The following is a 21143-nucleotide window of genomic DNA, read 5'->3' on the forward strand; positions in this document are numbered from 1 at the left end:
GGGCAGCGAAAAAAGAGAGAAACACAAAAAAGAAGAGATTCTTTAGAAAAACTATCAGTAAAATCTGTGATGAAGAGAAAATACTAAGGGAAAAAACAAACACTGCTTCCCGGTATCCTGTAAAAGCCACTATTGCACATACTCGGATTCAAAGAGAATCAAACTTTGCAAGTTTTGAAGGCTGAAATAGTCATTCAAGACTGTAATTTTTGAGCTTGATTGAACCTTGTATCACGTTCTAGTGAGCTTTCTGTAATTAAACAGACAATATATTAATGAAATATGCTACATATTTCCTAGGATCCTCTCAGCATTAATTTTTTTTTTTTATTGCTTTGCTAATCCTGTTTCTTTCCTTCTGAACTTACCTTGTTAATTTTTTGGCATTCTTCGGTACGAATATCCTTGCTTATCATTTTTTATATTGTCAGGAGCATCCCCTGTATTCCACTTGATTCTTAAACAGCTCGTTAGCTGCGGTGAGTCAAGGCCCGGTTCACCAAAACCTTTTATTTAGGCCCGGGATCCTTGGGCCTGAGTGTCATAAAAAAGGCACTCTCACAAAGTCAAGACCTTTTATTCCTACATAATTATGACAGCATTGACAAAGAATTTGATTTCTACCTAAATTTCGTTCAGTCTTATACAGCCATGTCAAATCTTTTGCATCGTTTTCCATATATGTGAAACTCAGCAAAATAATATCATTGGCCATCAAATTTGAGATTGCTAGTAGATCTATAAGATTACCTTAAAGGCTGAGGCTTCTACAAATGCAATTTGAAATTTGTGGCAGAAGTTTTGGGTTTAGGGAAATCAGATTTGTTTTTGGGAATTCTAATCAGGTTCCGTGATATTAAATATGCATAGAATTGGTTATGGTGAGGGAAAACTGGTAGGGATTAGGTATGGAGTGGTGTTTATGGGTTTCTTGGGGTTGGAAGAAGAATCAGATTATGCAGATTGGAATTTTAGATCTTTTTGAAATGGAAAGAGGAAAGAATTATGTTATTTTAAAGGTAGACTTAATTATGTTATTTTGCAGCTATTCATACTCCGTACTGTATTTCTTCAAGGCCAAAAGGAGAATCCTATTCTTTGTTAGATTGATAAGAAATTCCATACTTAAAGAGGATAAAGACTTAGGGTCTGTTTGGATACAACTTATTTTTGCTGAAACTGAAAACTGAAAACTGAAAACACTGTAACAAAATAATCTTTAAATGTGTAAATAGTGCTGTGGGACCCATGAACAGTGCATGAACAATGTATTTTGTCTCCTGCATGGTAAATTCATGTGATTTTACTGTTCACGCGCTTGGAAAAAAAGAAAGAAAAAAAAAAAAAAAAAAAAAAAGAGAAGCTAAATATAATTATAGGAGTATAAGAACTAATCTTTGAGAGCTAAATATCCAAGCTTTAGAGCTAATGTGGGCTTTAATCTTCAATATGTGTTTATTTGCATTTACATATCTGTTGGACTAAAATGAGGCACCTAAGGAATGCAAGGAAGGTGTACATCTTTCAATATAGTAGGGCAATATAACCTTGGTGTAGAGAAACAGAAGGACATTTAACCTCAATCTTTTGCAAGCCATGTTCAAAATGTATATGCAAAAGGCCATTCCTCAAACTTATGCTTTATATCAAATTTTTTTCTTTTACTTTTCAACTTGCATTAATTTTGTAAATTCAAGGGTTTAGGGATTTATATAATTAAAATTTTATTGAATCATCTATGACTCTGGAGATTATTCATACTGTAACTATTTAGTCAAAGCCCTCTCTAACCTCTAAGATTATAATAAGATTTGCTTCAATCCAGCACTATGTTTTATGGGTTAGTCTTGCTAAGTGATAAAAGCTCACACTATTGAGAAAAAGAAGCCACCATCGATGTTATGACTCAATTTCAAAAATAGTGGCCGGAACACTCTGCTTATCTAGATGAGGTGATCTTTTTTTTTTTTTTTTTTTGGTGGTGTTATAATTGCTTTTGAGAGATTGTTCAAAAATTGAGTGTGAAGTGGATCTCTACTCTAGGTGGATATTGTTCTCTTTAAGCACTTATTTGTTTTTTGGGAATGTTTCTTTTTCCCTTGAGATTTGTTATTTTTGAAAGGATATTTATGTTGTATTTGTTTGGTTTTGTTACTTTCCTGGAAAACTAGCCTATTTTCAACTGAATTAAACAGAATTTTTACTGGTCTATTAATTAATTTAGTTTGGATTGGTAGAGGAATTCTAATTATTGGTATTGGTGATAAAAAAGGATATTTGGATGACCAGTTTGAACAACTTCAAAAACTGTTGCAAAATGAGAACAATTTAGATTTTGTGGTTGATTTTCTATTTTATTTGATGATTTTGAGAAGCTCTCAAACAATATTTCTAGAGCTCTGTGAGTATTTGTTATCTATGTGGTTGATTTTGGAAAAAAAAATTTGCTTAATGATTTATTTTTTGTTTATGGGTTAAATGAAATAGTTCAATAATAAGTAATATGTTTAAGGAGATAAGTATATGTCTTATGCTTTGTAATTGTTCATAAGTCATTGTTAAGAAAATTTTAGCTTCACAATTATGACATTAATTTAAGGGCATCTTTGTAAGTATGTGTTTCCATGTTCTTACCATGACAAATATTTTACATGGTTTTTCATTCTTTGCTCATTTGCATCATGACTGCCAGCACTACAATTATTGATTCAAAAACAGATTGTAGCAATGCTTTTTAGTTATGAGACATATAACATTTTTGTTTATTATATTGTAATGAATTCCTTGGCAGATGGATTTGCTTGCGTGGCCCACTCACTACCCATGATTGGTTGCCTAAAAAAACAGTATGTATCATGGTAAGTTTCTTATGAACATAGGTGCACTAGAATTTTCTTAACAGTAATTTATGAACACTATGTGTGATGTCAAGTTTATGATGCATGTTACTTTCTAAAATATGCAAATTGATGATTGTGGTCATGTTAGATATACTATTGTTGAAGTATGTGTAAAGCAAACATCATATTCAAAGAAAGTCACTATCCAATAGATAATTGCACTATTGTCTTTTTTTAATGAATCTCGTGCATCGCACGGGTTAGCGACTAGTAACATTTAAAAACTTAAACGTAATATTTATTATTACTACGTTCTTATTGAGCCACATCAACATGACATTTCTGTTTATTTTGGTCCACCTTGGCCTATTCAGTCCACTTTGATCCATTTAGTCCACTTTGGTTTATTTAGTCTATATTGGTCCACTTCAGTCCATTCGGTCTATTTGTTCCACTTTGGTACATTTGGTCCAATTGGTCCACTTTGCTCCATTCTTTCTAATTCCGTCTAATTTGGTCTACTTCGGTCCATTTTGGTTCACTTCTGCCTAATTTAGTCCGTTCAGTCTATTTTCGTCCATTTCTGTCCACTTAGACTATTTTGGTCCACTTCGGTCCAGTAGGTCCATTTTGTCCAATTTGGTCCATTCGGTCTATGTTCGTCCATGTCGGTCCATTTAGACTATTGTGGTCCACTTCTGTCCATTCGGTTCATTCAATCCAATTCGGTCTATTTTGGTCCACTTAACAAGAGAGGTCATTGGAATATATCAACACAACTTGTTTATATAATAAATAGAAAGTTACAAGAACCTTTATTAAGGTTGCAAATAAATTTCATAAATATTAAATGATAGGAAATGGACTAATATCTTCCCATATCTTTCAAAACAATTTTTTTTTCTCACTTCCATTAGGAAGAAATACTCCAATTATGATACACTTCAACTGACTTGTTTACTACTTATTATAAGAATCATTTACTAGCATTACTTGGACCTTATCTTATTGCAGAAGAATGGGTAATTGATGCTTCTATTTCTTCCAGAGCTCACCCCTTTGTCTTTGGCACCAATTTTGAGACGAATAGAACAGTCAAACCACAAATGCTTGAGTATAAGAAAAATGTTCCTGATGTGTAGCATGGCCAAATTAATCATGAATAATTACAAAAGAGCGAACAGGTAACAGATTATCAAAATTGATAGTGGCTGTAGATATCCATTCCATCAAAAGTGTAATTACCTGCTTCACTCCATTCCATCATATAATTGAAAGTGTATGTAATAATCCAAGTACAGGACCATTTCACTGTAGTCACCAGGCTTCCACCCGCACCCTTGACGTTTATAGGGAATATCTGAAATCAATAATTCATCGTTGAATTAAAGCTATAAAGCTGCTTGTTAATGCAAAACTCCTGCTAGATATTTCTAAATGGATTCAAAGTTCAATAAGTTTCATACCTCTGCCATTATAACCCATGGTAATCCTGCCATGCCAATTGATGAAGCCACAGTATTTCCCTGCATGGATTATTAGCCAGTCAATTTCATATATTGCAACTTGATCTACCACTTCGTAAACTTAAGTCCAGATATGAATAATAAAAAAATTTTAAAAAAAAGAACAATAAACATCAGTTTGTTGCCTTTAAGGATCAGAAAGGAAAAAATCATAAAAAGTGCGTAGTTTGCCATGTCAGTAATTGCGGCAATTGTTGATAAGAAGGCTTTTGAGTCCTAAAGATTACAGATCCATCAAAGTAATTTATGAACTTGAGCCCTTTAAATGTCCCATTTTCTAACTTTTAATTGAAGTATAAATTAGATAATGTGATATATTTAATACAAATCTTTATTTCATTTCCTGAGGGTGGAAAAGGATTTCTTTTGGTAATTTGTACAACAAATATGACATTTAGCACCAAAACTTAAAGATCCTAAGTATCAAATGTCCTTCAAAAACCCTGTAGACACCTATATCTTAAGTGGTTACTGAAGCATAAATGAGATTGAAATTAACTTAGAAATATTGTATTACCAAGATCCCAATTAGTGCCAAAATGGGAGTAAACCCCATCAACTGGTAAGTCTCCTGCTTATAACAAAAGATTTAAAAAAATGATCATTCATATATGAAGAAAATAAAAATACAGACAAGAAAGCTCTGAATTTGTTTTTAAAAGAAACCTGAAAGTAGAATGACAAGCCTACAAGGAAGCAACTCAAGCACAATCCAGCAGTAGAGACCTGAAAGAATTGGTAAAATAGAATTACTGCTATCAACTTATTAATGAACTACAGCATATACTTAAAGTTGAATATTTGTCATCCTCACCATAAGAAGTGGCCGTCTTCCTGACTTATCTGTCAAGATAACACTCAGAAAAGTAGCTGGAATCTGCAAAAGAATGCTTATATGTTTGGGATATGTATAAAGTGAAATACTGTAATCATTCACAGTTAGAATAAACCATGTACCTTCATCAAAGCCATTGAAATTGACCCAATTTTACTTGAAAAACCTACCATAACCCAGATTTCAGAATCTTACATACATAGAGAGGTACATGAAAAAATTATAAAGCCATTAATTTACCAGCTTCTACAAATATAGAGCTTGCATAATAACCAACCGCGCTGCTACCTGAAAATTGTTGCAGTATGATCAACCCAAGTGGCCAAGTCCAACCTAAACCAAATTATATAGAATATATAAAACAATTGGATAGGCCACAGAAAGCAAAAGAGGCACAATGAGTTAGGCTTACAATGAGTGGATGAATGTATCTTCGTTGAAACAAGTCCAAAATTCTTGTTTCTGATCGCTGTTGAAAGGTTTCTGTATGATTCTGTGAAAAGGCAGGATCACAGGTCATTATTTTGAAGTTGTGCTAAGAAAGTTGATAAATCATAAAAATAAAACAAAATAAATCCTCTAGTTAAGATTATAAAAGAAACACATTGTGTTAATGAAACATCAAAAATTTTTTAAAATATTTTTTTCTCTAGTTCAGAACTTCAGATTACAAAATAGATGCATTTTAATAAATGTGTGAAATCAGAAAGTTACTCTAATATAGGCTGCTTCTTGAGAGATATCAGCATTCTTTCCCCTAAAATGCCATAGTCTAGCTTCAAGCTCTCTCTTTACCAATTTTGGCCTGCATACAACTAGTACTCATCATTTTACATTAGACCGTGTTGGGTTACAAGTTGACCCCAGTTCAATAAACCAATTATCCAAGTTGATTAATTAATTCAATTACATGCAAAGTCTGGTTAAAGGCATAACCACATTGTCAATCTAGAGTTCAATACAACAGAAAATAAATTGACAAGATGATATGGTCATGATGGGGAAAACCTTCGCAGAAAAAACCCCAACAGGTGATTATGTAGGTCACCACTCTTGAAGAATCTGCTAATCAAATTGAGGTTACAACTATAGAGATCTCACCTGATCCAAATACCTAATTAAAGTAGAACCCACTGATACTAGCTCAGCTCCAACTCATTTGGGATTTAATCTTAATGAACTTCATCTGCTAGCACAGTTCTCCTATTGATGTAGCCAACTGTTGCACGCATCTCCAATTGACGTGACTGACTCCCTGTAGAAATCCTTGATTGATGCAATTGATTGGTGTAAATTTTTTCACAACAACACGCTCCAATTTGAATTGGTAGCAACTCAGTACAAAGCCCTAGGTGCACAAAGTCGCGGCAGCTTCTCAATCTGCATGTCTAAAGATGAGCCAAGTCATCATGGGCTGGAATAGACGTGTCAGTTCTGAAATCCCATTGCTCGATCAGGCGAGAGGTGTACAGCTAGGTATAGAGCTTCATTAAGTCTCGATTAGTTGACAAGTATCGAGAGGTATTGAGGGACCTGTTTCAGCAGTTTCTTGAGTGGTTTTCTTTTGTCTTCAACACGGATCTTCAACATACTTTGGACACTAAAAACTTAAGACTCAAAATACATATAAAGTGCATTTTGGAATGGGTTTGCTAACACTTAAAAATAATGACCCTAACAGAATGGATGCTCAATTTCTCTTGAAAGAAAAAATCTTAAAAGAATATAAGTAGAAATTTTTACTAGCCTTGCATGTTTTCTTCTGAAAGCATACAATATTTAAAGCATATCAATCAAGTAGCATTTCCAACAAGTTTTTTGGACTCGCCAGCCATCTAGGGGACTCTGGAACAAAGAATAATCCCACTGCTTTGTAATAGAGAAGGAATAGTACCCGAAATAAAATCAGGTCTATTCTTTTAAAAATTTTACCAGTGGATTATGTTCATGCAATGAAGGCCCAAGAAAAAAGAAAGTTACCTATTGGCTATTAATGCCAAGGTGCGCCAGTCAATGAAACTTCCAATGATATACATTAGTGAAGAGCCGCAAGCTACCATCAACTGCATGCTTGACGAAGCGAAGTTGTGTTAACAATGAGTTGCTATTCAGTTTAAACTTTAAAGCCACAATGATTTCATTATACCTGGTTAGCTGATGTAAATTTTCCCCTAATGTTTTTAAGCGTTATTTCTGCAATATACACAGGCACCTGTTTAGTTATAAGAACTTGATCATTATTTTGTCTTTTTAAATAGATACATCAATTATAAAATGCTAACCCAACAAAAATTACTACATAGCAAAGTTTTCCAATGCTAATTCCCAATGACAATCTTCCAAGATCCAGCCACCAAACATTCGATATCAAGCATTGAACTCTATTAGCAATTGATATTAAGAGCAACCATTAGGCCTATATATATATATATATATAGGTCCAGACCCATTACGTGTACAGTACTAATGTCATGTATTGTATTCATACTGTGTTCCTATAAATAGAGCTTCCCTTTTACACACTACTGAATAAAATACAATTATTTCTAACAATTGAAACCCCCCAAAGAAAATGTAAATTAAGTAATTGATGTAGGACAGATGGAACTGCTAACTGGACAACTTGAAAAGGCAAGTGGGCACAATATCAAGAAAGCTGAAGAATGTTTTACTGTCAATTTAGAAAATGAATTTAATTAATTTGCTTATATTTCCTATGTTGACTAAATCTAGGATTGTTACTTACTAATAGGAAAGGGTATTAAGAAATGTACTAGCCTTCAATTCAATACTATCAGTAAAATATTCAGTTATTCAAGGTACTAGGCTTCTAGAGTAGTCACTGATTATAGAGGGAAAGTAGGAAAAGAGAAAACCTTTCCAAGTACCATGGCAAGCCAACCTGCAAAGCTGAAATGGCCTGCATTACAATTTCAACAAGAAATTTATCCAAAAAAAGAAAAAGAAAAAGAAAGAGAGAGATAGTTTTGTAGTTTAAAAAATATCAACAAATTGAAAGGTGACAAAAGAAACATACACCTATCACTCCAATTGTCATTATTGACCCAAAAACTGAATACTGCAAAATGCATAAAAAGAAGAAAATTAACAGAGTTGATATGCAACAAAGTGAGTTCTATTCAAACAAATAAATTTAACATTTTATTCTGCTGAACTTCAACAAAAAGAAAAGCTTTGGCAACAAAGTGAGTTCTATTAATTTTGTTTCTATTACTCATTGTGTACGATTTATCAAACCTATTAAATCTAAACAAAATACAATATGAATCTGGGTGAAGAACAAATCCTTGTGGCAACACTATGCATGTTGGTGTAAAATTATTTTGTATTGGTCATATAATGTGTGATTTGTGAAAACTATACATAAATATCTACAATCTTTATGTTTAGAAACATTGATAAGCACATAATTATGTGTGTGTATATATATATATTTTTCTGAAGCTACAAGTATATTAATTTTATATTTGGAACATATGTATGTGTTTGACATGTATATTTACAACCCCCCAAACTCTATGGTTTTAGTATAATATAACTTCCATTGAAACACGTGTAGACAATGTAGATGCATTATAGTAAGTGGAAGGGAACGAAGCCCTCTGTTTCAGCCAAAAAAAAAAAACCCTCTGTTTTGGCTTAGATGGTACAATGTGAGGTGGTACTATTAGGACAAGTCACAGGTTTAAGTTTTACCTAATCAATAAAAGTACCATAAAAAGCTAGTATTAGAATTTTTTTTTTTGAGAAGGTAGTATTAGAATCTTATATACTATAATTTTGTCATAACTCTAATGTGATAAATTGTGAGCAGTAGGAAAAAAAAAAAGTGAATCCATATGAAAGTGATAGGAAGCCAATCACGATTTGCTTCACATAAGATAGTTGTGTAAAAATTTGTGATAATTGTTGTCGTTCTAGAATTATTCTAAAAATACATGTACAAGGAAAACAAAATTAATTTTTTATTTATTATTAACTAAAGAAAGGACAGAATTACTAGTACTTACTGCTGCCGCAGAAATGCCCAAATCTGCAATGATTCCGGATTCAGCAGGTAATGAATATCCTGTGTATAAAGCCAATCATAATGCATTTGTTCAAAGAAAATCGGCTAATACCATGCCAAACTGCTTATGCTTCGTAGAACATAAACATTTTTTTTTTTTTTTTATGTAAAAAAAATGTTACCTATTTTTTAAAATTTTCTTCGGAAATCTGTACTAGTTGTCAAATATACTATCATAAAATGTGACATGTGTGTTTGGCATTTACTTTTAAAAATTTTCTTCAGGAATCTGTACTAGTTGTCAAATATATTATCATACAATGTGACATGTGTGTTAGGTATTTATTTTTTAAAAATTTTCTTTTTGGAATCTGTACTAGTTGTCTAATATTTTATAATAAAATGTGACATGCATGTTTGGCAAAATCTATTTTTTTAGATTATTTTTCTTAAAAAATAAATTAGGTAAAATACAATGTAGTTGAAAAGGGAGAACTTTTTTTAATTTTAATTTTATATGAAATAGAATTCTACTTCAAACCTAATCCATATATATATATATATATATATATATATATGTGTGTGTATATGTTTGTGTTTTTGAAACTCGATTTGAACCCATCCTTAACCCTCACCCCCACAAGGCCACAAAGGCAAAGGCAAATTGTTCCTACTATTACCTGATTCCCAGTGCGTTAATCATTTGGTATGTGCAGTGAATAATAATAATTTATGTGTGTGGGCCTGTCCTATGGGCCTATTATCAGGAAAAATACCCACCCAAAGAAAAGTCATGCGGCCCATGTCCACAAAGTAATAATCAAATACGTAGTGGAGAGCTTTTCAAAAAAAAAAAGAAAAAAAGAAAAGAAGGTAAAGGAGAAAAAGAAAAGAGAATAAATTCAATAAAGTGGCAAAATTCTGTAAAATTTTTATTGAGAACAGGTGTGGCTGACGCGTCACTTGGTGTTGTATCTCCATTGGGCTTGGCTTTTGAACTTATTGACCCTGTCCTTCCTCCGTGCCTTCTCTCTCCATTTTGTATGGAAAGATTGCAGGATGTGAATAACAAGGGCCGGAGACTTTGGGTAATTATAGACCCATAAGTTTATGCAACACCGTCTATAAGATTGTTACCAAGGTTATAGTTGCTAGACTTAGACTGCATTTGGACAAGCTTGTTTCACCGGTTCAAGCAGCCTTTGTTCCTGGTTGGAAGGGTCTAGACAATGTAATTATTGCCCAAGAAGTTATTCACACTATCATGAAGAAGAGGGGGGGAAGGTGGGTATATGGCTTTGAAGATCGATTTGGAAAAAGCGTATGATAAGCTCGAATGGAGTTGCATTAAGGATATGCTTACTAGAGCTAACATTCCAGTAGATCTTATTGATACCATTAATAGTTGTGTTTCGACGGTATCTACTTCCATTTTGGTGAATGGAGAAGCTTTAGATCAGATTTATCCTTTGAGAAGGATTAGACAAGGGAACCCGTTATCCCCATATTTGTTCATCTTGTGCATGGACTACCTTGGCCAACTCATTGAAGAGAAGTGTCATATGAAGCTTTGAAATCCGGTGAAAGCTTCTCAAAGTGGTTCGGCATTTTCCCACCTTTTTTTTGCGGATGACCTTGTGCTTTTTGCTAAAGCGGATCACATTAATTGCTCAGCAATTAGGGATGTTCTTGATTGTTTTTGTAGCATCTCTGGTTAAACTATAAGTGAAGCCAAGTTAAGAATTTACTTTTCTCCTAATGTGGATAGAGATATTAGAGCTTTGTGATATTCTTGGTTTTGCTTCAACCCTGGAGCTTGGTAAGTATTTAGGGATTCCCATCAAGCATGGGAGCACCTCCTCGCAAGACTACAAACGGAAACAGCTAGGAAGATTCATTGGGTCGGTTAGCATAAGGTGACTAGAACTAAAGAGGAAGGCGGTCTCGGCTTGCAAACTGCAAACGGAAGGAATGTAGCTCTCCTTGCCAAGCTGAATTGGAGATTCAATAATGAAAAAGAAGCCCCTTGGGCTAAAGTCCTTAGAGCTAAATACTGTAATAGCAGAAGATTAATTTCAGCTAATGCTGATAGGCTTCCTTATTCCCAAATTTGGAGAGCAATGAAGAAAGGAAGGGAAGTGTTCAATGCTGGCAGTATGTGGATGGTTGGTAGGGATAGTAAGATTAGCTTTTGGCATGGGACTTGGACCCAGAAAGGTCCCCTTCGGCACATCATTCAAGGGCCTCTAAATTTTGAAGAATCCAAGTGGGAAGTGAAAGACCTCATGACGGATACAAGGTGGAACCTAGGTCGGATCTCTTTTGTGCTCCCTTTAGAGGTGAGTCTTATGATCCATGCTACTCCTTTTCCTTTAGTAGGTAGAGGTAGTGATAGCCTAGCTTGGCGGAGTAATCCTAGAGGTGTTTTTCACTTAAAGAGTGCGTATAGTCTTGTTAATGGTGCTGCCCAAGATTCATCCTTTTTGGCTAAATGGATTTGGAAAGCTAACATTTTGCCTCGAATTAAAACCTTTATGTGGCAATGTTCTCATAACAGCATAGGAGTGAAGGGGTGTCTTAGTAGAAGAGGAATGGGTGTTGATGATAAATGTCCTATATGTCAAGAGGGAGTTGAAACTGTAATGCATGCTCTTAGGGATTGCTCATGGGCTAGATCAATTTGGAGGCACTTGGGAGTGCTGCCTTCAGACCAAAATTTTTGGAGAGCAAATTTGCAAGAGTGGCTGGTTTACAATGGGAACGCTAAGCTCAATGGCACGTCTGGGAGTATGCCTTGGAAGATGCTTTTCCCTTTTTCTTTGTGGAACTTATGGAAGAGTAGAAATGGAAGTGTTTTTAGAGGGAAGAATCCGAATCCTGATTTGGCCAAGGAGGTAGTTAGTCAAGTGAGGGAGTTTTTGTACTGTGCTTCTTCTCCTAAAGATTTGGCTCTTCGCACCATTAAAGGAGTTAGATTGGAGAAGCCATAGGAGGGTTGGGTTAAATTAAATATAGACGGGGCTTCTAAAGGTAATCCGGGTTTGGCAGGTTGTGGAGGAGTGGTGAGGAATGAGGATGGGAGGTGGATTACGGGGTTTGCTAGGCGTATAGGGGTGACCACCAGCTTTGTAGCTGAACTATGGGGGCTTCGGGAAGGTCTTTTACTGTGCAGCAACTTAAACGTCCAATTTCTAGTCATTGAGCTTGATGCTAAAGCTGTGGTGGATGTTTTTCTCAATCCAAACTACCAAAATAATGCTGTCTCACCTATCTTGGAGGATTGCAAGCAATTGTTGCTCCGGTTTCAGCAGGTTTAGATCAGACACTGCTTCCGTCAGGCTAATCGCTGTGCGGATTTGTTAGCTAGGATGAGTTTAGATCAAGTTACTGAGTTTATTTCTTTCAATTATCCGCCTGTGGACATTAGAGGTATTGTAGAGGAGGATGTAGTAGGGCTGTATGTTAACAGATTCTGCCCTATAACTGATTTTGCTGTTTAGCTTTGGAATAAAAATCGCCTTTTAACCAAAAAAAAGAATAACAAGATGAGAACCAAGTTTTCATTGAGAGAGATGGTTATGTTTGGTGAGACCAAGTTGATGAACTAATGGTAGACTTTTGTTTAAGATATATCATTATTTGCCAAATAAAATAGGGCCATGGCAATCATTAATTTATATGCTAGTGTTCTCTCTTTTAAAATTATTCCCAACTAAAAATAGAAAAGTGACATTCAATTTGGAGAATTCTGAAAAGAGATTAAATTATGTAAAAGTGGTGTAAAATCCATTTTTTACCCCTCTAATCTTAATATGCCACATAATCTAATTACATATTTAAGAATAAACACAACCACGCCCAATTAATTCTAATATCTAATTACTTATATATAAATCCAATCAAATTAGGAGTTTATTGAGACACTATTAGGTGTGGTAAAATGTATTTAATTTTAAGTAAAATACAGATTTGGCAACTCTTATTATATAGTACTATAAAACATGAGTTTTATATCTCATCCTTACTAAATTCAGACTCTTCTGAAAACGCCAAAACCAAGCAAGTTTTGGAATAAATAAAGTGGTTTGGATTCTAAACCCGATTTTATTTAAACATTATTTCTTTATTATTATTTTTTATTCCTCTCACTTTCCAAAGTACCCACCATACTTTATCACAATTACTTTACCAAGTCAAGGATCTTGTAACTGAATTGATTTCATGCATAAAGTGCTTGAAGATCTAAGGGAGAAGAGTTTGAGTTGCAGAGTTAGCAACATACTGTAATTAACTCAATTAAAAAAAATTACCAAGGTACAAAAATAATTAAAAAATATTTACGAAATTATTAGTAAATATTATCATTTTTGGGAAGAAAATGGAGGTAGATTTTTGGATGTTTTTTGGTATTGGTTACTCATATTCATTCCTTATCCTATTTTAATTAATCTGCTACCAATGTTCTTATAACTTTAGTCAATAGAGAAAATATTATCTTTTTAATTATTATTTTTTTTGGGTGCAAATGCTTATAATATTCTCAAGTTTAGAACTTCAATTAGTGACCAGCAATTATGAGTTATTATCAAATTATAATTTTGATATCAAAATTTGAGTGCACCATGTAAATATAATAGTGAATCAATAAATGATATTAAAAGTTAAAACTTAGTTTCTCAAAAAAAAAAAAAAAAAAAAAGAGGTTAAAACTTCACTTTTAATCTTAACCTCTGGATTAGAAAAAAAAATACTAATATTTAAAATTTTAAAATTTTTCTTTAAAAAAAAGTTTCTAACCTTTACATCTCACACACTCACAATAATTGTACCATGTAATCATTGCATGGGATCCAAACCGTAATTTCGATAGTCAGTGTGACACTGACCTAAATTGCTCTGATGCTTAAGTCAGAACAAGGAAATCATTTATTGTTGATTATGGGTATTCTCTCACTCATGTATCTGATAGGTGTCCTTCCTTGTATAGAGCTTGATAGCTAGTGTATTAATGGTTGCACATGAGACCTAGTGATGAAGAACAAGAGCAACTCTCCGAATATAACTTCAACAAGTAAGAAGGCTAGGGTGATGTTAGTGTGGCACCAGCCTAAGCACTTTAATGCCTAAGTTCATGTCTCCTTTCAGAGAGAAGAGTAGCTCGTATTGGAAGGTTTTTGTAGCTTGTGCTTGTAGAGATTATCTGGATTTATAAAACTATAGAGAGTAGGATAGCTGATATACCGGCCTCCATTGGGCTATCAATGGTCATCCATGGACGATTTGAAGGGATTAAGCTAAATAGATCTATCATTTGTGGTTGAAAATAATGAAAGTTTCAAGGATGCAAGAGAGTTGTAAAAGAAACACAAGGGTTTTCTTCTTGAATGATTTTGCCTGGGTTTTTTTTTTTTTGGATTAAGATGTTTTAGGGTAAGAGTGATTTGTGTTGATGAATTTTCAGGATTTGAATGGCGTTTGTTCTCTAATGTTAATGCTTAGAGGCTTAATTCGTGTTTTCTGTGGTTTTAAAAGAGCAAGTAAGTGGATTGATGAAGTGGCAGTATCTTAAACCATTAATTTTAAATGAAAAGTGAGGATTTAAAGAAATTTACTTGGTAAAATACCCTAGGAAACCTAGAAGACTTGGATCCTTATTTATGTAGATATAGGTCATGTGCTCAGAGAACCATGCATTCCTATTTAGAGGTTGTCCTACTGAGCTCCGGCATTGGGCTGTTTTTTCTTCCATTCATTTACTTAGAATGTTCGTCTGTATCAAATCAGCAAACAAAGGCCCCAGATGACTTCATCCTTATCATCTATTCTTGGTATCTGTTATAGGGCATTTTCTTATTTTCAGCCATCCTCCATCCTACTAATAATGGTTCTTAAGTAATCTCCATTACGTCAGCGATATAACAAAGGTTACATGGACAAGAGTTAAATTTGTTAAACGATCTTGTTTTAAGGGATTGAAAAGAGGCAATTCGGTCTTTTCATGTGCCATTGATGCAGAGGTCATGTGAGTCACACATGACATGTTTTTCCATCTAAGTTAAGAGTGGTAATCGTTTATTTTGAAAGTTCAAGGTGGTAAATGTAAATGGGGGTATAGTAGTATAATTTTCCCAAAAACTTTAAGTGACTAGTTTTTATCATACTAACATAGAGAATGTATTCATTCATTTGATATAAACCAATATTTGTAAATCATGTTTGATCATTGATTTTTGAACTCGAAATTAGTTTATTCATGTCTTTTTTTTTTTTTCTTTTCCTTTTTTATATATAGATAGAGAGGAAAAAAAAAACCCTCTTTTTGCTTCCAATTCCAGTTTGAATGTTTAAGAAATTACGTACATAGATTTTAAGAGTGTTATGCTCTGGTGTGACTCCAAGAACCCACATTATATTTTAAGGTTAGAGATATGCTAAACATTGTCCTTTGATATTCTTTAGGTGGTTTTAGATGTTATATTTTAAGAGTAATGATGATAGCTTAAGCACAAATTGGTTGAGCAATATTGAGAATGCCTCAAAAATTAATTCAACAATAAATGTCATCATATGCTTGAGTATATCTAGGATACCTTAGTCGAAATGGGGACTATGTTTTGCCTCAAAGTCGTCACGCTATCATTGTACTACTAAAATTTGATATACTGACAGTGACAGGACAACAGTAGTCTTTTGCTCACTGTTTGGTTCCCGTAAAAATCAATAAAGACCTCAAGTTAGAGAAGATGATATCTTGAATCAAGCACAAAAAAACAACAAAATTGTTGATAAAGAACATTTAGAAGGTTGTACATAAATTTCTAAATACTGAATGACGGATATATGATCTCTCACAGCAAAATTTTAAACTGATATGATATCATCCAAATGTTTCTAACAACAATTTTTTTTACCCTTAGATGAAATGCGTAGTTGTTAGACTCATTTACTTGATTTACTTGCACCTCAAGCAGAAAATTGGGTAATCGATGCCTGTATTTCTTCTAGAGCTTGCCCCTTGGTCTCTGGTACCAGCTTTGCGATGAATAGAACAGTCAAACCACAAATGCTACAGAATACAAAAAATGTCCCTGATGCATCATGGCCAAAACATTCATGTGTAATTAAAAACAGAGAAGGAAAAGGTTTAAAATTGAAAGTGTATAATAATCATTCCATTACAAACTTGAAAGTGTAGAAGCAGTTACCTGCTGTACTCCATTCCATCATAAAATTGAAAGTGAATGTAACAATCCAAGAAGAGGACCATTTCATTGTGATCACAAGGCTTCCAGCCGTACCCTTGATATTTACAGGGAATATCTGAAATGGAAAGTAATCCTCGAATGGAAGCTAAAAAAGCTGCTTGTTTGAGCAAAATTCTCCTCAATAAATTTGCAAAAGGCTTTAGAGCTCAATAAGTTATATACCTCTGACATTATAACCCATGGTAATCCAGCCATGCCTATTGAGTAAGCCACAGTATAACCCTGCAAGGATTATTAGCCAGTCAATGACATGCTTTTCAAATTTATCTACAACTATATGAAACTCAGTCTAGAATTCAAGAAAAAGAACAGAAACCACCCCTTGGTTTCTTTTAAGGATTTGAAAGGAAAAGAAACATAAGAAAGTGCTTATCTTGCTATGTTAGTATTTGCAGCAATAGTTGTGCTAAAGATTAATGTAGAGCAAGCAACCTGTAAGCCAATTCCATCCAAAATAAGCTCAGAACCTAGAATACCATAAGCTCTTAAAATGTCCCACTTCTTCAATAAGGAACTTCCCTTCCATAGCGAAAGAGAAAATTCCACACCATGGAAAAACCTTTCCTTCAACACGAGGGAAGCCTAGTACCAAAACCAAATCCAAATAGAAATTTGAGACAATTTCTGACATTAACATAGAAATATTTAGTTCTTTTCTTGAGAAGAGGAACATCTATTGGTTTTTTGTACTACCAAGTGCCTATTATAACCAACATTGTAGTGAGCTCCCTCCAAGCTAACCTCAGAACTTCAGGTGTTAAAAACCCTTCGACACCCCACATATCCCGACAGTCTAATTGGTTATTGAAGCATGAATGAGAGAATGTGAGAAATTAAATTTAGAAATCTCTACTCCCATTACTGGAGAAGTAGGAGAAAAACTTTTTTTTTTTTTTTTTCGATATATATTGTCTACCAAGATTCCGATTAGCACCAAAATGGGAGTGAGTTCCTTCAACAGATAGAGGTCCTGCTCATCACAAAAGCGTTAAAACAATAATCATTCATATATGTGGAAAACAGAACCACCAACAAAGGAGCTATGAATTTGGTTTTGATTGAAACCTGAAACTAGAATGACACTCCTACTAGCAAGCAACTAAAGCACATTCTGAAAGTTCAATTAGTATGTAAAACACTAATGAATATTTAGACCCTCAATTTCAACAATACCAACACAAGCTTATACACAAACAATATATGTGCAGAATGATGAATATAAGCCATATCCAAATTGGTAAAATATTCTAAACCATAATTAATCACATACACAGTAGCAATTAAAAGGTAAAGAGTAAGGGAAGAGTGCAAATACAAAGATAACACCAGAACGTGTTATCAAAGAGGAAACCGAAGAACTCGGTGAAAAACCTCTTCGTCGCCCTCCAAGCGATCAAATGATCCACTAAAAAATAAAGTTGGGATACATGAATAGCAAAAGACCCTTCAAGTCTAATCTACCCAATGCACCTAAGCCCTTCAAGCTTCTTGCTCTAACAGGGTTAAGCCTAACTGTGTCTTCTTTAGCTTCCCGGATTCCGCAATAAACCCATTGCATCAACCAAGTAAATTGGTCATCTCCGAACTGCTTCCTAAGCACCAAAATACCTGCTCACTGATATGGGTATAGTGAGATAAGGATTTGGCAAATGTACCTCTCAAGAATATGTCAATGGAGAGGATGAGAGTAGAGAAATTTGGAGAATCAAATATCAAAAATTGTGGATGAATCAATCTTATTTTTTTCTAAAGTTTTTTTTTTCAAAATTCTCCTTGAAAGCTCTCTACATTTCGTGGGTATAACGGTATTTATAGTAGTGTGTGTGAGGAATGCAAAAAGTCAGTTTTTATTGAAATAGGGTATTCTGACGACTCAGTCTCGCGAGTGGAACAAGTCACGAGATTGAGTCACGAGCTAACTATCTAGCTAGACTGTATATTTTGTCCTGTAGTGCTCCAGCTGTCATTACCCTTCGGTTCCCTGCATGCTTCACACGTGTGCCACTTTGGCGACTTGCCAATTGCGAGTCAGTCACAAGATCCAGTCACGAGGCTCCTTTGTATGCACACATCTTGAGTTTTCTTCACACTCTCTCACACACAGCCTTTACATAATTCCCACCTAAATACATGGTCTCTAATTGTTAAAATAAAAGCAAATTTGGTACAGAATAAAGCCAATACATGATTGAATAAATTCAACCTTACAACATTCTAACAGCAGAGACCTGCAAGGATTAGTAAAATTTACTTCCTTGGACGTGTTGAACTAATTGATAGATTTAAAGCTGAATCTTTTTCATCCTCACCATAAGAAGTGGTCGTCTTCCTAATCTATCTGTCGAGTACACTGATAGCAGAAGCTGGAATCTGCAAAAGCATTTTTACATGTTTGGGATATGTATTTAGTAGAATTCTGCAGTCCCTCACAGTTGTAGTGAGACAAGTACCTGGATAATAGCCATCCAAAGAGTCCCAATTCTACTTGAAAAACCTTCAGCAAACAAGGGTTCATAATCATCATTTCTTCTTTGTATTATCAGCAGTACACAAATCAGTCTCTAAAGCCATTAACTTACCAGCTTCTAAGAATATTGAGCTTGAATAATAATCAATTGCGTTACACCCTCCAAACTGTTGAAGTAGTAATAACCCAACTCCAACCTAAGACAATATGATTAGAATAGATAAAAGGATTGGACAAGCTGAGAAAAGTAAAGGTGCCACATCAAGAGAGACTTACAATGAGTGAACGAACATATCTCCTCTGGAACAAGTCCAGAATTCTAGTTTCTAAGTTCTTTTGAAAGGATTCTGTATAATCCTGTAAGTAAAATAACAAAAGGAATAGAGAAAGAAAAATGTTCTGAATGAAAATTTCTCAACACAAAAATCTCTGTACAGTATATATATATATACACACAGAACAGTTGACCTATGAGGCCCTTGATTAGGCTTGAATAAAAAATAATTGATAGGCCTTGATTCAAGACACAATCAAAGGTAATGCAAAAAACATGAAAATTTGCAAAATATGTTATAAGCTAAAACTTTGAAAAGGCACAATCATATATATATATATATATATATATATATATACATATTTGGGAATTTGCCAAGCCAAAAGTGGTTAAAAATAATTTTTTTTTTTTTAAACCACAACACTTGTCTTCACTTTTACTCATTGAAGCCAAATGGAGCATATCAGGGTCCTATTGAAGCCAATTTACATTAAAAGAGTTCCAACTCCCAACAAAATTTTAGACAGAATGTTTAATTAATATTAAATTTTCATAAAGTTATATGGCCATTCCCTAATAAATTTGAAAAGATGCAAAAAGTAGGACGTTGGAAATCATTGTTGTAAGATTTTAGGGTGATTATCTTTTGAAGTTGCATTCATTTGTTATTGTCAAATGTAGATCAAGGACCATATCAGTGAGACAATTATTCCTACATTTTTCTCTACTGGGTTTCAACAACTAATAAAGTTCAGTATTTGACACAGAATGCTTGGTGGCTGGATCTTGGAAGACTTTCATTAGGTTTTGGCATTGGGATTCTTTCCTATGTGGTAAGTTTTGTAAGTTTGGCATTTTGTGATTGATTTACTTATTTAAAAGACAAAAAGTAATGATTAATTCTTATAATGAAACAGGTACCGGTATACATTGCAGAAATAACACCTAAGAATCTTAGGGGACAATTTACATCAGCTACTCAGGTATAGTTAGATCATTATGCCTTTAAATTGAATGGCCAATTCATTGTCATATACTTATCTTTTGTTTTGTGTGCAGTTGATTTTATGTTCCGGCCTTTCACTAATGTTTTTCATTGGAAATGCTGTTAACTGGCGTACCTTGGCTTTAATTGGTATTAATCTTTCTCGGCATAAATTTACCATACAATAACTTGTGGGATTATTGTCAGGTGCCACTCCATCCCTGTTACAACTTGTGGGATTATTCTTTGTTCCAGAGTCTCCTAGATGGCTGGTGTGAAACATTATGCTTCTGTGATGATGTAGAATAGAATGCTTGCTTTTAAAATGGCTTCTTCAACTTGTTAGAACAATTTTAAGTGACAAAATTCACTCTTTCCTATCAGTTTCAGCTTTTGGGATGCTTTCAGGACAAAGCACATCAAAACTTTTATTTAGTTTTTTCTGTAAAGAAAAAGTGACCAGCCATCAGAGTGCTGAAGTGATGAGTTCAACTTCTCTGCAGGCAAAACTTGGTAAAGAAAAAGAGCTTCAAACTTCTTTACAGCTTCTTAGGGGAAAGAATGTGGATATTTCCCAAGAAGCAGCAGAGATCATAGTAACCTTCCAACTACATGGTTTTATGATAGTGTATCTATGTTATAACCTTAACTAGGGGAAAATATTTCTTATTTGTTATGTTTTATCAACTTCTTGCCTTTCCATAGGATCATACAGCAAACTTTCAACAGCACTCGAAATCTAGCATTCTAGATTTATTCCAGAAGAGATATGTGCATTCCCTCGTCGTAAGCCTCACTCATTGTCAAACCTTTTTGTTTCATAGCTTGTCCAATCTTTTTATACGTTTTATTTAAATTCGTTTAGGTTGGACTTGGGTTGATGGCATTGCAACAATTTGGAGGGGCCACCGCAATTGCATA

At 34.1% G+C, this 21143-nt stretch overlaps 1 protein-coding gene and 1 pseudogene across 1 annotated transcript; both read right to left on the minus strand.

Annotated features, from left to right (window-relative positions):
* Positions 1–3749: 3749 nt before the first annotated feature.
* On the minus strand, positions 3750–6319 carry LOC126717176 (sugar transporter ERD6-like 5; annotated as a pseudogene).
* A 9875-nt stretch (positions 6320–16194) lies between these two features.
* Positions 16195–19020, minus strand: LOC126719289 (sugar transporter ERD6-like 5). The gene is made up of 6 exons (XM_050421860.1): positions 18947–19020; positions 18806–18866; positions 17413–17466; positions 16659–16718; positions 16437–16551; positions 16195–16319 (listed from the first exon to the last, which is right to left on the minus strand). Exons 1-6 carry the CDS (start codon positions 19018–19020, stop codon positions 16195–16197), a joined length of 489 nt encoding a protein of 162 aa, XP_050277817.1.
* Positions 19021–21143: the final 2123 nt, after the last annotated feature.

The sequence above is a fragment of the Quercus robur genome, chromosome 3, assembly GCF_932294415.1.
Source record: "Quercus robur chromosome 3, dhQueRobu3.1, whole genome shotgun sequence".
NCBI lineage: Eukaryota > Viridiplantae > Streptophyta > Magnoliopsida > Fagales > Fagaceae > Quercus > Quercus robur.

Excerpts from the sequence above, each read along its gene's own strand:
- LOC126719289 (XM_050421860.1), bottom strand. The coding sequence starts at position 19,020 with ATGATGATTATGAACCCTTGTTTGCTGAAGGTTTTTCAAGTAGAATTG. Across the intron at positions 18,867-18,946 it reads TTTGGATGGCTATTATCCAG|ATTCCAGCTTCTGCTATCAG; the intron begins GTACTTGTCTCA and ends ATGCTTTTGCAG. Across the intron at positions 17,467-18,805 it reads GAAGACGACCACTTCTTATG|GACCTCTATCTGTTGAAGGA; the intron begins GTGAGGATGAAA and ends TGTGATGAGCAG.